Source organism: Zea mays, chromosome 2, assembly GCF_902167145.1.
Source record: "Zea mays cultivar B73 chromosome 2, Zm-B73-REFERENCE-NAM-5.0, whole genome shotgun sequence".
NCBI lineage: Eukaryota > Viridiplantae > Streptophyta > Magnoliopsida > Poales > Poaceae > Zea > Zea mays.
Genome location: NC_050097.1, coordinates 3,359,711 through 3,376,283, shown reverse-complemented (window position 1 = coordinate 3,376,283; position 16,573 = coordinate 3,359,711). Strand labels below are relative to the sequence as shown.

General features: G+C 47.0%; 3 protein-coding genes across 4 annotated transcripts; 2 read left to right on the top strand and 1 right to left on the bottom strand.

Moving 5' to 3' along the window:
- Nucleotides 1-1,433: 1,433 nt before the first annotated feature.
- On the bottom strand, nt 1,434-8,071 carry LOC103645798 (leucine--tRNA ligase, cytoplasmic). 2 transcript variants are annotated; one of them, XM_020548073.3, is made up of 3 exons: nt 7,537-8,071; nt 7,356-7,425; nt 1,434-4,953 (listed from the first exon to the last, which is right to left on the bottom strand). In XM_020548073.3, the coding sequence occupies exon 3, from the start codon at nt 4,947-4,949 to the stop codon at nt 1,677-1,679; it is 3,273 nt and encodes a 1,090-aa protein (XP_020403662.1). In that variant the 5' UTR covers nt 4,950-4,953; nt 7,356-7,425; nt 7,537-8,071; the 3' UTR covers nt 1,434-1,676. The 2 variants fall into 2 exon arrangements, with proteins under 2 accessions (XP_020403662.1, XP_020403663.1); XM_020548074.2 differs by lacking the exons at nt 7,356-7,425; nt 7,537-8,071 and adding an exon at nt 6,871-6,990.
- A 2,288-nt stretch (nt 8,072-10,359) lies between these two features.
- Nucleotides 10,360-11,334, top strand: LOC118476271 (uncharacterized). The gene has a single exon (XM_035965143.1). The coding sequence runs from the start codon at nt 10,475-10,477 to the stop codon at nt 11,090-11,092; it is 618 nt and encodes a 205-aa protein (XP_035821036.1). The 5' UTR covers nt 10,360-10,474; the 3' UTR covers nt 11,093-11,334.
- A 718-nt stretch (nt 11,335-12,052) lies between these two features.
- On the top strand, nt 12,053-16,411 carry LOC100192020 (uncharacterized). Its single transcript, NM_001137444.2, has 3 exons — nt 12,053-12,231; nt 14,782-14,842; nt 15,385-16,411. The coding sequence occupies exons 1-3, from the start codon at nt 12,150-12,152 to the stop codon at nt 16,163-16,165; spliced, it is 924 nt and encodes a 307-aa protein (NP_001130916.1). The 5' UTR covers nt 12,053-12,149; the 3' UTR covers nt 16,166-16,411.
- Nucleotides 16,412-16,573: the final 162 nt, after the last annotated feature.

The window sequence follows — 16,573 nt, the reverse complement described above, 5'->3', positions numbered from 1 at the left end:
TCAATCGCTCACCCCTTGTGATATACTGTACTACTATAATCAGATTCAGGAGTCGTCGCCGTGAAATTAAAGGGGCATAATAGTAAAGTAATATGGATAGCCAAAACAAAACACATCTTGTTTCTTCGATGGGGGGGGGGGGGTAACAAACAGTTGTTTGCTCGCAGTTAACAGTCGAACAAAACGGTAGTAACATCATCGATCTACCTCATTTTTATCCCGATTCAGGAATCATTTAAAGTTGATTTGGTGACCAGGGATCACGGGAGGATTGGAGGGGATTTAGGAGGAAATTAGTTTATTTCCCCATCAATCTCCTTCAATCCTTTCGTGATAGCCTTGTCACCAAATTGGAGCTTAAGAAGCGTACGTCCACGCGTAGGTGCCCTGCAGGAATGACAAGGCAGGTATCTCTTGCTGGTTTGGGGCCTCGCCGGTTGGTGCTGGTCGGCCCCTGAATGCGTGAAGGGCCATTGCAGCGGAGCGCACTGCTGCTCGGCTCATCGGCGCTCCCAACTCCTAGCTCCAATCCTTTCCCTTTTAAATCCCTCGTCGCACGCGCAAACGTCACCACGGCACGCAGGTGTATAGGTGCCCAAACGGGCGGCCCGGCACGGCCCGGCACGGGCCCGTTAGGCACGACAGTTAAACGGGCCGTGCCCGGTCGGCCCGCATGCCGCAGATGCGGCCCAGGCACGGCACGCCGGCCTGGTAGCCGTGCCGGGCCGGCCCGTTTAATTTGCCCACGTTGTCCATTTAATCAGAAAAACTGCAAAAAAACTGTGCGCAGTGGGGTTTTTTACCCAGGACCTCCCCCTTCCAAGCTGAAAGCACTAAATGTAAGAGGCTAACCAGTAGAACTCTAGCGTATTTGTTGTAAATAGCAAATATAAAATCTAAATATATATATACTATGTTTTATAAAATAAAAAAAATATAATCGTGCCGGGCCGGGCCGGCACTGCGGGCCGAGACAGCGGCCCAAGCACGGCACGGCTGTCGTGTCGGGCCCGACCCGGCACTATTAAACGGGCCGTGCTTCGGACTGGCCCGTTAAGCACGGCCCATTTGGCCATCTATACGCAGGTGCCAAGTGTCGACACAACCAAAGTTATAATACCCACGATCGCATCTTGATCTTGTCTTAGAATAAAGTTATCCTACCTAGATGGCTACATAGATTAAAAAAAAAGAACACAAAATAACTACGTGCATCCTCCTATCACCACGTGCTACCAAAGTAGACGAGTTCTGCCCGTGTGCATCCAAGAGGATGTCAGATAGACGCCTGGCTATAGCAAGCAACGAAGGAATTGTACCTTGTTCATAAACACATTGTTTCAAACATTGCAATAATTACCCAGAATGTAATCACCACGAGCTTTCGCCTGCACTTCTGCACATAATCTAATCATAGAAATGAATACACCAGATCAAAATGATGTAAAGCCGCATCACCTTAACATACTTTGTCGACAATAGCCGAACTGGTTTACCCAGACAATGGATAACATATTCTGTTGACAGAAAAAGAAAAAGAAAAAACTGGTTTCACCAAACCGGAGGACAACATGCTATGTTTACAGACACGAAACTGGTTTCACAAAAACAAAAACAAAAAAGAAGCAAATGTGCGGCGAAGTAAATAACAAAAGGGCCATATGCAAGGTCAGTTTTCAGCTCTGTTTGCTGAGGAAGATGGCGATGGGGTCGCCGGGTGATGGTGGGTTCTTCTCCAGCAGCGAAGCATGTTCACCAGCCTTAGCGCGAGCAGCTTCGTCCGACGCGGAGAGCACCTCGACTTGCTCAAGGCCCAGCTGCCTCTTGATCAGCTCCAAGTTCTCCCGGAGAACATCCATCTCACCGAACGGAAGCTTCAAGTCCAGCGCCTGAGGACCAACCTCCCTTGCCTCGTCCTTCTTCAGCTTGATGAAGGGCATGCACAGCTTCTGAACCTGCTTCAGGTTCATTTCCTGCCCGATGGGGCACTCCTTCAGAGCTTCTGCGATTTCCTGATCGGGTGAGAAGGAGCGGCTTTGGCTGTCGAACTTGGACTGCAGCACCTTCAAGCACTGCTCTTTCCATCCAGAGTAGTGCTCGTTCACATATATGAGGCCAATGCTCATCTTCTTTTCCTCGGACGGAGGTGCCGGTGCAGCTCCCTTCTTAGGCTTCTTAGAACCAGACTCTTGCTTCTGAAGCAGTTTCCTCATCAAAACTATGGAATCCTGCAGGTATTTATTTGCAATTCTCAGTGTGGGATCCGGGGTGTCCGCGGCTGGCCAGCCAGCTTTTATTGCAAAGCCTTCTTTCTTCATGATCTTCTGCCACACGTGCTCAGCATAGTGTGGGCAAATGGGGGTGATAAGCCTGGTCTGGACATCCATAAATCGCCACAACAGATCACGGTTCATGCCTGCTGCACCACAAGAGAGCCTGTACTCATCTCTAGCCAATTGGAGGTCATAGAACCCAGACTTCAGGGCGTCTCTGAACATGAAAGCATTGTAGCTCTTCTCAGTTTCTTTGATTGCAATGTTCATCTCGTTTGAAAACACACGGTCAGCATATGTAGTGGGCGGCCCAGTTCTTAATTTTGATTCAGCAGCTGTAACCTCCTCCATCCATGAAATTTCTTTTGTAAGCCTCATAACAGCAGAATTTGCAGTTTCAGTGACAAAATTTGCATCATCCATACCATCGCCAGCATCAGCAAGGGCAAATCTAGTGGCATCAGAAGAGTACTTTTTTATGGCATCTTCCAGAGTTAGGAAATTCCCTGTGGACTTGGACATTTTCTCAGAGTTAAGCATTAGATGTCCATTGCAGCGGAAACCAATAGGCCAGTGGTGCTCAGGAAGAAGTGCTGTATGATTGTATATGCAGAATGTCAAATGGTTTTGAATAAGGTCTTTACCAGACACACGGATATCAAATGGATACCAATACTTAAATTCATGTTTCATCTTGTTCAACAGAGCGGCAGGGATCTCGCTTTTTGGTGCCGGGCCATCACAAAACACGAAATCCCAGACTTCATCTGTCATTTCTTCTGGCCTTACTGAAGATATTTCTTTCCCATACATATTACCATTTTGCAAAAGGTGTGCAACTGTATAATAAGCCATGTATAGGGTAGAATCAGAAAGAGATTCTACAAGGAACTGCTCATCCCATGGAATTCGAGTACCGAGTCCAAATGAACGTGAACAAGCCCACTGGTTCAGCCAGCCCAGCGTATGTTCAAAACCATTGCGGGTTTCAGTTGAGAATGTATTCATGTGGTCCAAACATTTGACTGCCTTCTGCTTCCATTCAGCCTCGCCATAAGTTATATACCACTGATCAGTGAGGGCAACAACACATTCATCACCAGATCTAGACATGACCTTCTTCTCCGGCTCACTATACAACACAGCTGTGCCTTCTTCCAAAAGCTTACTTTTAATCAGCGGTTTCGCTTCCTGAACCTTTCTACCACTGAACTCACCTACAATCATTGTTCCATCAGTAAATCCCTTCAGATATGTCATTCTTTTTGCTTCAGCAAGCTTCTCCTTGTCGTTCTGGCTTTTAATCTTAAGATCATGGCAAACCTTCTCTGCTGACTTGTCTCCAAATTCAGGAATGTGGATTATTGGTATAATCTCATAAGGAAGAACCCACTCATCTTTCACTCCATACTTTGCTCTCAATGCTGGCTTTGTGACTAAATCTTGCAGTGCCATGAAATCATCAGGTGAATCACTAGGGACACTAGTCACAATGCCAGTACCTTTGTCAGTCAAGACAGTGAGCATTGGAAGAGCATATATTGTTTCATTGAAGGCAAGAGGAGATTTCAGTGGCAAACCAATCAAATCACTGCCAGATAGCTCACATAAGCAGGTTGGTTTTTCAGGGACCCTGGATAGGTGTTGGTATGCAAGATTAAAAGCAGACCTTGCTGTAAGGATGAAGACATCAGTGTCATTAATCTCAAAAGCACCATACATTCCATCAGGAAGGACCCAGCAATTTGTCTGTCCATACATTGTCTCGGGTCTTAGTGTAGCAGCTGCCAAGTATACCTTCCTCCCTTCCAATGACTTCAGCTTGGGAGGAAAAGGTGATATCACCTCCATTTTAATCAAGACGTATTCTTGTGGCTGCACACCTTCACCTGTTGCCCTATCATGATCAGCACAAGGTTGGCCATCCAACGGAGAGTAGATTGTGTACCTCATGTCTTTAACAACTTTGCCCAATTTCTTCAGCTTCCTCATCTGCCACTTAACAAAAGCATCATAGTATGGATTCATGTCAGTAGTTATGAATGATCTCCTCCAGTCACAACCCAAGCCAAATTTCTTGAGAACCTCCTTTGCCAGCGGAGGGAAGTGAGTCAACCAATGATAAGGATCTTGAAATCTGGCAATTTCTTCATCATCTAGACCAAAGCTCTTCATGATCTCCCACTGGTACTTTTGTGCACCAGCCTTTGCAGTAGCCTTGGACTTCTTCCCCTTAAACTTATCTGGGGCAACAACATCAACCTGGTCAGCCTGGGTAGCATCGGCTACTGCAGCACTAGAACCCTCTGCCACAGGAAACACCGGAGGATATCCATATTGTTGGATTTCCCTAGCTAGCTTATCAGCGGAGGCCTTGATGGGCATTCCAGTGCAGTGGAAAGCAAAGGGCAAAAGAACATTGGAGCCACGAAGCCTGTGGTATGCAGCACCAAACTCAAGCTTGGACAATGAGAAGGCATGACCCAGATGCAGCAAGCCATTCATGTAAGGGTATGGAAAGTTCCCAAAGAATTTTTCCCCAGGGCTTGGAGAGTCATTGCCAGGATCAGCCTGAAAAACCTTGTTCTCATCCCAAAACTTCTGGACCTCTAGTTCATTGTTGAGCAAAAAGTCTGTCCGGGCACGACTCTTAGGTTCATCAGGATTCGTTGACATTTTCCTGGAACAACAACATAAAAGAACGTCAAAGATCAGCGTCTCAAATTGATTCTTTTAACTCAACTAAATTCATATCTGAAGTGTAAAAGAGAGAAGAGCTAACAGAAGCATGAAACATACAGAAACAAACATTTATTTTTGGACGAAGTATAGCATCACAATTCACGATCTCTCTTAACTCGACTGAATTCATATCTTAAGTGTAAAAAAAGAGAGCTAACAGATGCATGAAACATACTTAGCATCCGTTCTGAATGAAATATAAAATCCCAATTTGATATTAACTCAACTGAATCCACATCAGTAACTCAAAAAGAGAAGAACTAACAGATGTATGAAACATACAGATGCAAGCATTTATTTTTTAGAGAACTAACAGATGTATGAAACATACAGATGCAAGCATTTATTTTTTAAAGAAATAAACCATCACAGTTTAATGTTAAATGAACTGAACTGATATCCGAAGTGTAAAGAAATGGAGAAGCTAACAGACACATGAGAAAAACAGTAAAGCGCATTTACTTCTGATCGAAGTATAACATCAGGAACTGCCTCCCCCCTCCCCAACAAACACAAACACACACACACACAAGCCCTGTTCTAAGAAGCGAGATGGGTGCGGATATAACATGAGACAAACTGTTCATTCGATTCAGTCTAACTCCAAATTTATTTTGGCACATGAATAGATTTCTACTGATAATTCTTCCCCTACCATCCACGTGGCAAGAGATCTTCAATATTTTTGTCCAAGTTTTATAGGATGGAGATCATACCTGCTATGTTGTATGGTGCAGAATGCTGGTCAACAAAAACATGGCGTGTTCAACAGATAAGTGTTGCAGAAATATATATGTTACGTTGGATTTGTGGCCATACAAGAATAGATTAAGTCTGAAACATAGTTATTAAAGCGGTAAGGCGAGCGCTCCCCTTTTTATCTTTTAAGCGAAAAGGCGTAAAGGGAGGCGACGCCTTAATTATATATATAAATATTAAAAATTAGACTAAATATTATTTATATATCACTAATTTGAAAGTAATAAGCATCCTAGCACAATTGTAAGGCCTAGTAGGCCCATTTCAGCCTACTAGAAAAGAGAAACATGAAAAAGAAAAAAGAAAAATAAAGAAGCCCACAACTAATTGGTCCAGCCCAGCCCAACAACTTTAGGATTAGGTCATATCTCCCTCAGCCGCCAGCCAGGCAGCCTCTCCCTCAAAGCCGCCAGGTTCTCCTCCCTCCCTTCCCCCAGCTCTCCTTCTCCCTTCCCGCAGCTCTCTTCCTTCTCCCTGCATGCCGCCGCCGCGACTTGCGAGTCCTGCGCTCCGCCGCCTCCTCTTCACGCGCCTTACTCCGTGTGCGCCGTCGCCTCCTCCTCCTCCTCTTCCCCGCGCTTTACTGCGAGAGCAAGGCAACAGGACGCCTTACGCATTCCAGCTCGCCTTACCGCTTAATCGTCGGTTTAGCGACGCTTAAGCGATGCCTTGATAACCTTGGTCTCGAATGATGATATATGCAATAGGATAGGAGTAGCACCCAATTGAAGAAAAGCTTGTTTAACATCGGTTGAGATGTTCAACGGAGACCTCCAGAGGCGCCAATGGTAGTTGGACCCTAAGGCGCAATAGCAATAAAAAGAGAGGAAGCAGAAGACCAAAGTTGACACAAGAAGAGGCAGTAAAAGGGGACTTAAAAGGATGAAATATACCGAAAGATTTAGCTTTGAAGAGGGGCGCATGGAAAACAACTATCCATGTGCTCGAACCTTGACTTGTAGGTTCTATTGGGTTTTAACACTAGCCTATCCTGTCTTGCTTGGGATAAAAGGCTTTGTTGTTGTTGTATGAATGAACTATGAAGTCACATCTACCAAGCAAAGGGATCTGCAATGAAATGGATGAACTGAACTACCCGGGCCGTCACAGCAAGGTTGGAGATGCGGATGGACATCACTTCCTCTCCTCTCCACCCCGCTCGCGCTAGAAACAACCCCACCAAGGCAATTGACAAGCAGATCAATGACAACAAGACAGCCCTGTCTAACCCCACAAGGAGAAGTTAGAACATTTTCCAAGAAATTCGGTAATATAGAAAGAAATAACAAAAAGTGCAGTACACATATATTACATGTGAAAGGTCTAAGTTCAAAAGCTGCATGAATTACAATATAAATACTACTGTTCTAGGATGATTCGCTGATTCATAAAAGATAAAGATGCTTAAAATGTTACTATGACATCTGCTTAAGTGCTTATGGCCACGAACTGAATTGCCCTATCGATCATTGGAACTTACTACACATTGCCAACTAGGCAATTTCAAGTGACCAAGCACTGAACAAGCAGGGGAAATAATTTTTTTTTTTGGGGGGGGGGGGGGGGGGGGGGGCAACTCACCCTACGTTCCCGCAGCAGATGCTCCTGACGACGTCCTTGATTCCCCGGTTCGGGAACTTGCCCTCCGAGGCTGCAAATTCGACCACAATCAATCATCACGACCAAATGAGAAGAATACTGAACTGAACAGAAAGCGGGCTCGTACATAACCGAACATGACCAAGAAACAAGTATGACGAACCTAAACGCACGAGCTCGAAGGTCTGCTTGCAAATATTCTTGCCGGCGAGGGGACTCGCGATGCGCGCCAGCGCCCCCAAGGCCTTCTTTGTCGTCGGACGTCGGCACGACCTGGATAACGTACCGCGGCTGCCGCGTGCGTGAGGAGGAGGCGGCGGCCGTGCGTGGGTAAGCTAGGAACTAGCTAGCGCTGGTGTGGAGTGGAGAAGAAGGTAGGGTTCGATTAGTTTGTGCCTTTTCTTGGGTTTGGAGTCTGGGCTGTATGATAACCCAAATCCCTCGTGGAAAAATGCTAGGCCCAAATCCAGGGTTGCTGCCTGTGGGTTTTCACGGGCCGCGAACGCCGGGGCGACGATATCCTCGGAGGCGGGCGGGCGGCCGACGGCGCAGCTCGGGAGCGGGGGTGCGGCCGACGGCGCAGTTCGGGAGCGGGCGGCCGGCCGACGGCACAGCTCGGGGCGGGAGTGGGGCAGCGGGCTCTGCCTCTCTGGGCGCTGGCGGGTGGCGGACTGGTTAGGGTTTAGGCCGGGTTAGCCGGTTAGGGAACTTATGGTTAGGAGGACAGGAATAGGACGGCCCAACAGCGAGTCCACTGCCTTTGGGCTTTTTTGCTTTGCTTCACGGGCCAAAAACATAACATGTGAAATTGTGAATTAATATTTCGGGTATCTAATAGATATCCATGGATAAAATATACTATTCGTACCCTACCCGACGTATTTCGGGTACCCGACCCGACAGGATCCACAAGAAGACCGATTTTTTTGTATTTTAGCTCTTTATATGAAAAAAATCACGTTTAGATCTATGAAAATATTCTTGTTTTTTTACCATTTGATCGGCGTCATGACCTACGGAGACGAGGTAACACTGCTCAGTGACATAAACCATGGCGCCGAGGTATCAACCTCGTTCGCATCTGGTTGTTGCGCTGGTGCTTACGTTGCGTGACCTCAGCGCCATAGATCATGGCGCCGAGGTATCAACCTCGCTCGCATAGCTGTCTGTTCGTGTTCAGTTGCATGGGAAAGCAGCAATGGTGACCGGCTTTCGTTGTTTGTGACATGAGCATAGGCGATGGCGTGCAGCAGCAGCAGCCCCTAGACAATGGACAACAACATGACGTCTTCTGTCTCTTGTTCTTTTATATTTTTCGCGTTTTAGTTTAAAAATAAATATTTGAGAACGAATGTAGTATTAAATTTAGTAAAGTGATTTTTTATTTAGTATGCAATTGTTTATTTTAAAACAACAAAAAAAATCTCCGAAACAAAACGCGTGTGCTACGAACTGACGCGAAGCAAGGAGGGGCTGGACCTCCATCCGATCCGTTGCCACGACCGCACAAGGGAAGCAGGTTTCCTGCTACGTTCTAGATGGCTAGCTGCCTAGCTACTTCGTCGCCGACGCCGATCCGGTCGGAGTCAGGAATCCACGGGTGATGCAATGGGATCCGCTCCCGCCGTTGCGCCCAAGCAACATCAGCTCAAGAATGATTGATTGATTGGTGGCGCTGATGGCTCCGGCCGCTTCGCATTCGCGCTTTCGTTCCATGGCGACTGGCGAGCGAGAGCCACGCCGTGCCTCGCATGCACGTACGCGCGAGGCGAGAGTATCCCAACAACTGGATTCGCACGGCCTCTTTCGCAGGCACGCAAGGCGCATGAGCGCCCAAGTGCACGCATCCATCGTCCCCATCCCATGCATGCGCAGCGCGGCTAATAATGCATGCATGTATATGGCGTCGTCGTCGATCTCGTCACTCGACGACTGGCGGCCGGCAACGAACCCAAGTGTGGCCGGGAGGAGGAGGCAGGTGCATGGAAGAAGACATGCATATGAGCTGGCTGGCCCTGGCCAGGCTGGATCCTCGCTTGCTCGGTGCCCTAGCTGGCTAGCTCTAAAGTGGAGAGATTTTAACAGACAGTGTGCAGAAGCCACGCAACGACGTTCCGTGGAGGAGGAACTCTTCGTCTTCTTGCTCTGTTACGTTGCTGCGGTTGCTGCTCCTGAAACGGGATAATATAAAACACAGCGAGCATACATGTCCGCTTGATGCTGCTGCTTTGCTTCAACTAGACAAGCACAAGCCTGCGGGGTCGTCCAGCTGTCCTGCACACACCATGCATCATGCATGCATGCTACCAAGCATTCGAGCCCGGCCTTGCTTATCCTCCATTGCGCGCACGTCGCAGATGGTGACACTGACACCACAATGTTAATGTTAACGTAACAGGAGCTAGCACTGTTGTTCTGCATGCATGCAGTACCATCATCGTGCGATCTATCAGCAGCTTGCCTTGTACTATTACTATACGCCTTCTTAATATCCTCCCCCACTCCACAGTCCACACCCCACCCCCACCCCAAAAAAAACTCAGAATTTGTCTAGAGTCGTCGTTGATATGATTCATTGATTCTAGCTTTCTTCATTCGTTTATTTTTTCCCCTATAGCTAGCTGATGATCGAAGACAACGTACACCAGTGCATGCACGCAGAGAAATTGTGAAGAAGATCCGAAGATACTTACCATGCAAATGAAATAAACGCCATAAACTAACGATTTATCCGATATATATAGATGATCCAGATTATATTTTTGACGATATCCTGATGATTGGCCGCCGATCTATGAGACCTGCATTCTATCTTCTGAAGCAGATACTTGAAATAAACCTCATAAACGCTGGCATCGTACGCTGCGGAGATCGCGGTGAATGGGTGACACATTCCCGTACACGCGCGCGAGGAGCGAGTGCCGGCCCGTCCCGTCCCTATATAAAGGGCACGGACTAGCACCGGCGGGGCGCCGTCGATCGACGCGTACACCTCCACCTCCGTCCCCGTCTCTGTCTCTCCACCGTACCGGCGCGCGCCAGCAGTGCCACCACCTGATCCGCCCGGCCAGCTAGCTAGCTCCACCACCACTACTCTCCACATGGAGGCGCTGCTCCCGAGGTCCGGCGGCGTCATCTCGCCAAAGATCAGCACGATCCTGCAGTCGCACGTGTACCCGCGGTTCGGCCGCGTGCTGCGCGCGCTCGCCCGGGTCAAGTCGGCGCTCCTCGACGCCCTCGGCAAGACCAAGTGGGGCGCGCGGCGGCGGAAGCAGCACGCGCCCTCCATCGCCCGCGGCCGCCGCTCGAAGAAGAGGAAGAGCAGCAAGGGCGAATTTTCGAAGAAGCCGCCGCACCTCACCTGGTCCGGCGGCCTGTCGCCGCTTCGAGGCGCGGCCGTGGATGCGCTGGACGTGGACTACCACGTGTACCCGTCCTGTGACTATGAGTCGGTGTGGAACGCGGTCGTCGTGCCCGCGGCGACCGGTGAGTACTGTGGGTACCTGCGCTGGCTCGAGGAGGAGATGCCGGACGAGGTGGGGGTCGTGGAGGAGGAGGAGGAGGAGGAGGTGGAGGAAGACGACGGCGTCGCCTCTGGCGGCGGGAACGAGATCGACCGGCTAGCGGAGCAGTTCATCGCGAGGTGTCGTGCCAACTTCTTGCTGGAGAAGCAGGAGTCGTACGACCGGCGTCAGGAGATGATCGCCAGGAGCCTCTGAATCCGCCATCGTCTTCGTCGTCAGGGTTGTTAATCGTAATCGATGCTTTTTTTTTTCCTTCTAGCTCTTCTTCCCCTACATAGCACTCTGGAGTTGGCGATGTCGAGATTGATCGATGAATGATGATTATATAGCATGCAGTATACGTGAATTCATTGTGCAGCCGCTGTGGCTTTCTTGCTGCACCCTGACAACACTGAAGAATGCTAGCTTCTTCGATCAGTTCAACAGGATTTGTTGGACGACCGGCGTATGCTTCGTTTGAAATGTCTAAAGGCTCCGTTTGGATGTCGATATACATTGGAGAGTGCATCAAATTGAATTAGGTTTGATTCCAAATCAACCATAGGATTGAAATGAGATACAATTACAATTGTAATATTTGGATGTCATTGTGACTGATGAATTCCGGTTGGCATTGGAGTCCATTTCTATTTTTCTAATTCCAAATTCTAGGACACCCAAACTGAACAGCTAGATATTCGGGATCTCAATGCCAATTCTTAATTCCAAGGCTCAATGCATACATCCAAACGGAGTGTAAGAGATATAAGATCTCTAGCGCTAGAAAAGATGTTTGAGTTGAGTCCAAAACAATCGGGTTGTGAATATCGTTACTGAATCGAATTCCTTGTATAACAGTGGTACCTCCTCCACACACAGTGTAAATAAAAAAAGGCATTAGTTATAGACTCACAACAGCGGAGCCGGGGTGCGAGTAGTTATAGCCCCTCGTATGCTGCAGTGGAGGCTGAGTTCTTGCCATTGGGCCTTAATGAAGCAGATTATCAGATATTATTTAGATTTAAAATATTTTTTTTAAATCACTGGAGCCCAAATCGTTCGCAGTTTCTATTTGGGCTCGGACACGAATCCTTCGGACCAAATCCGTCCTGCTTCATCGAGGCCCAAGGCCCAATCTCCGTTTCTGATAAAGAAACCAAAGAGCAACCTAGCAGTCTTCCTTCACTTCTCTGCTTCCGACCTCGTAGCGAATCGGACCGGGGGGCTAGGGTTCCGGTGCGCCTCTGCAATCGGACGCGAGGCTAGGCTGGGCATGGAGGGAACCGCTGCGGCCCGGAAGAGGTCCCGGCCGGAGACGGCGAACGGGGCTGCCGCCGCCGGGAAGCGCTCCAAAGGTGAGGCATCGTTATCCCACGAGTCCCGTCCGCTGTCCGCCTCGATTGCTTTGGTTCTACTTGATGTCGGTTGCCCTCGCTCCTTGCGAGAAGTGTTTCGTCGACTGGATTTTGCGTGTGTAGTGCGGGAGCAGAGCGAGGGTGTTCTGGTTGGTCGTTTGATTATGCTTATGCGTGCCGTGTGCGCAATGAGATGCACATCCGGGGTGTTGGTGGCAGGGGACTGGTAGTGGGGCCTGGAGGGTTAGAGATTTTGTTTTCGTTCGATCACAAGATTTGCTTGCTTCAAGGGATGTGTGGATTGGTGGAATGATAGCTCACTGCCGCCAAAATTGAACCTCTTCTATACTTAAGCCGTTCGGCAGCTCAGGACCGGATCCAGGCCAGGAACAGTTACAAGCCAGGATTCAGTGGAGCCAGCCCTTTCACTCGATCCGGACATGTAATTAATCCGGCTGGAATGAATCTAGTGAAGCAATTTTTATCTGTTTGGTAGCAAAGGATTGAATCCTATCACTTCAGTTCAAATCAAATTTTCAGCCACACACAATGTCACAAACAAAACTTAGAAATTGGTACACCAACAAAAACAAAGCAATTTCATGAATCAATCTGAGCTTGTAAGCACATCTTCATTCCTTTCAGTGAGTACATCATCAACTTCATCATTTACCTCATGAACCACATTGCTATCAAAGCCTTCTATTAAATATGCCTCACTTCATATTCTTTCAGACAGTGAACTAGTGTATTCTATTGCAGAAACATGAACTGCTCATATATTTACATCCAAATGTGCAACTAGTGTATTTGTTTATATAAACCATGGATACACTTGTAAGAATGGTGACAATCTGAAGCAGAAACTGAAACACAAACTGAAACTATTTGAATCAGCTTGCAACTAGTGGATTCTCTGACTCTTCAGATCCAGTGTATATCCATCATTTTCAATCATCTTGCAGGGTTACCACAGTAACCGAACGCTGCACTTTTCAAGGGAAGCAAGAATGGTGGTATTGCTGCCTTTTTTTCCTGTAAAAAGAAACTGACTTGGTATTACTTGGGTATTGCTTCAGGATTTGAGTAGTAGCATGTACATTCAAAAACCATTCAGAACAGGTCTGGTTCTCTGGGCGGCGGGGACCAGACATGAATCCCTGTCGTCGTGGTGCTCAACGACATCAAGAACACGAGGGTAGGATGCGGCACTTACTAGTGAGAAGGCGACGGGGAGGATCACCGTCGAGGCTGCGTTGCGCCGTCACTTCGCTCAGCCGCCTCTTCGCCTCCTCGGTCGCCACTCGCCAGTGATGCGCCGTCTCGCCGAGATTCGATCCGAAGGGTAGAAGACCGGGATTCGTACCGGGCAGTAGTGGGAGAGGAAACTCTAAACCGAATCACTTTTGTTTTTGATTCGGGTCGAAACGAACGGTTCATGAAGAGACGACCGAATTTCAAACCGGCTCATTTTTCCCACCCGGAACCAGACCTGGAATAAGCCAAACCAACTGAAACGAACGATGCCTTAGACTGTTACTCTCTTAACTTCGACTACTCACTTGGACCTTAAAGGCTAGCGTTGTATGTGGCTCGAAGATGGATCAAAAGAATACAATGAAATCTGAAGGAATGTATCACAGTTAGATCTGCTACATATGCAGAAGCTATAAACAATTTTTTTCCAGGTACTGATAAAAAACTTCGCCAGTGCTAACAGGTAAGGAGCACAATAACATGTTCTTATTTGAGCAACTTACCCCTCTTAAGTAACAACCATTAGTACTAAGTAAGTACAGAATGGTGACAAAGCCTGGGTGTTCCCAAATCTAGTTAGGACTACGTGCCTCATAAAATAGTAATGCAGTAAAAAATAGTTTAGAACTCATAGTAGAGTTCAGATAGTGTAATAGTACGGGGTTCATCTAGATGTATGTTGTTTAAAAGAGGAAAGTTTTTTAAGAAGAAATGGTAATTTGAAGCATATATGGAAGTCAAAGCACCTTTTGCCTCTTGAATCTTGATCGATGTAATTGGACAATTCACCAGTTCAACCAGCAAGAAGAAATCTCCCAACATGTATGTGCCTCACGACAATTTTGGTACAGTAAAATTAGTTGTAGAACTGAAAGTCTGGAAACATCATTTAGATGTATTTTGTTGAAAAGAGACAGTTTTTTACGGAAGAAATAGTAATCTGAAGCATATATGGGAATGAAGCCACCTTGTGGCTCTTGAATATTAATCCAAATTCAATTTGGCAGTTCATCAGTTCAATGAACGGGAAGAAACATGCAGACACATGGTATTTATCAGTGTAGAAACCTTATCAATCTTTTTTTCGACTGTATAATAACTATCTTCTGCAGGATAACTACAATGGAATCTTTTACCATATAAAATCTTGTTCGTTCATCACATACATTTGGTTCATAACATACATTCGGTTCATCACATACATTCGAGACAAATCTATATATCTATTTGATTAGAAGATCAGCAATGCAAACTTCTAACACATGAGAAAATGTAATTAATTTTATGCAACAGACACGGAGTCATTTCAAACTGGTCTATCAAGCAAATCGAAGCCTTGCACCAAGTTTTTCAGGTTATAATCTTAACCTACCTGAAATAACATCAGAATGGTAACCTGTATCTTTTTTTCCACTCTTCTTACAGCAAATCAATTATCTGGAAGTTTCATTTTATATGCCAAAGGTATATGGAATACTTGAATAATAACACTAAATCGTGATATATAAGCTTCTCTGTTTCAATATATCTCAGTAGATCAACTTGCTTTTTCCCCTCTGGTTACTTAAGATGTTAGATGAGTACGATACATATGTAACATATCAACGTTCAATCCACTCTTGCTTTGGTGCATTTAGTATAGACAGGTTACAAGGTGGTGTTTGGATTAAATGGAAATTCTTTTTCAGTGTTCGAAGTATTTGTAAGAGTAGATTCAAATTTCATTTTATTATATGGTATTATGCTTTGTTTATATTTTACTCTAATATGCCTGAATATACGATTTAGATGTTTGTGTATTTTATTTTATCTCATATATTGAAAGATCATTGCTGCATACTTAAAATCATTAGATGGCCTTCATAAATAATATGGTTTTTGTGTTGAATGTTGTAGTACGATTGGGTGCCCGTTTGGCGAGGGATGTCATTTTCTGCACTTTGTCCCTGGTGGTTACCCGGCAGTTGCAAAAATGCTGAATCTAAGTAGCTCTGCTGTATCTGCGCCATCAAGAACTCATGTGGATCATGCCGCTCTTACCGGTGCCTCTCATCCAGCTTCTACGGTCAAGACACGCATGTGCACCAAGTACAACACTACAGAAGGCTGCAAGTTCGGTGATAAGTGCCATTTCGCTCATAGCGAAAGAGAGCTTGCGAAGCCAGCCTACATGTCTCAAGAAGGACCTCCTATGGGTGGTCGATATGGACGAGCTGAACCTATGCAACCAGCTGCCATGGGCCCTCCAGCAGGAAACTTTGGTGCCTCGGCGACTGCCAAGATCAGTGTGGACGCCTCTCTGGCCGGTGGCATAATCGGCAAGGGTGGGGTCAACACTAAGCAGATAAGTAGAATTACAGGCGTCAAGCTCTCCATCCGCGACCACGAGTCTAACCCCAACCTAAAGAACATCGAGCTGGAAGGCAATTTTGACCAGATCAAGCAAGCCAGCGACTTGGTGCGTGATCTCATCGCAACCATCAGCGCAAGCATGCCAGCGAAAAATCCATCTGCTGCCGCGGCACCAGCAGGAGGAGGCCGAGGCGGTGGTCCAGGGGGCAAGAGCAGCAACTACAAGACGAAGCTGTGCGAGAACTTCTTGAAGGGTGCCTGTACTTTTGGTGACCGGTGCCACTTCGCCCATGGCGAGACGGAGCAGCGGAGAGGTGCTGCATGAGAGTCGAGGTGCTCTAGGCAATGAGATGCCATGTGCTCCCTCCTTTTGCTACTGTGAATTTTCGCCTTGCAGCGCTAGGCGGTTGGACTGTTGTGTTGTGTTGCGACGTCAATGGATTAAACTCTAGATTTCAGCTTTCTTTTTTTAACATATAAGTTCGAGAAAACGTTAAACTGTCGTGCAGCTTGCATTTTGTTGGTCGGTAAGCTAGCAGGCTGCTAGCCCATGACAAACCTGTGTGACAAACCTGTTTGACTGTCCTAGTGTTGCTGTGTGACTCGTCAAAACTAGGGCTAAAAAAAAAAGCTCGAGCTCGACGAGCTGGCTCGGGTTCGCAGCTCGGTTCGGACCGGCTCGACGCTCAGAACGAGTCCGACTGAGTATGTTTTTGTGGCTCGTGAAAAGAGC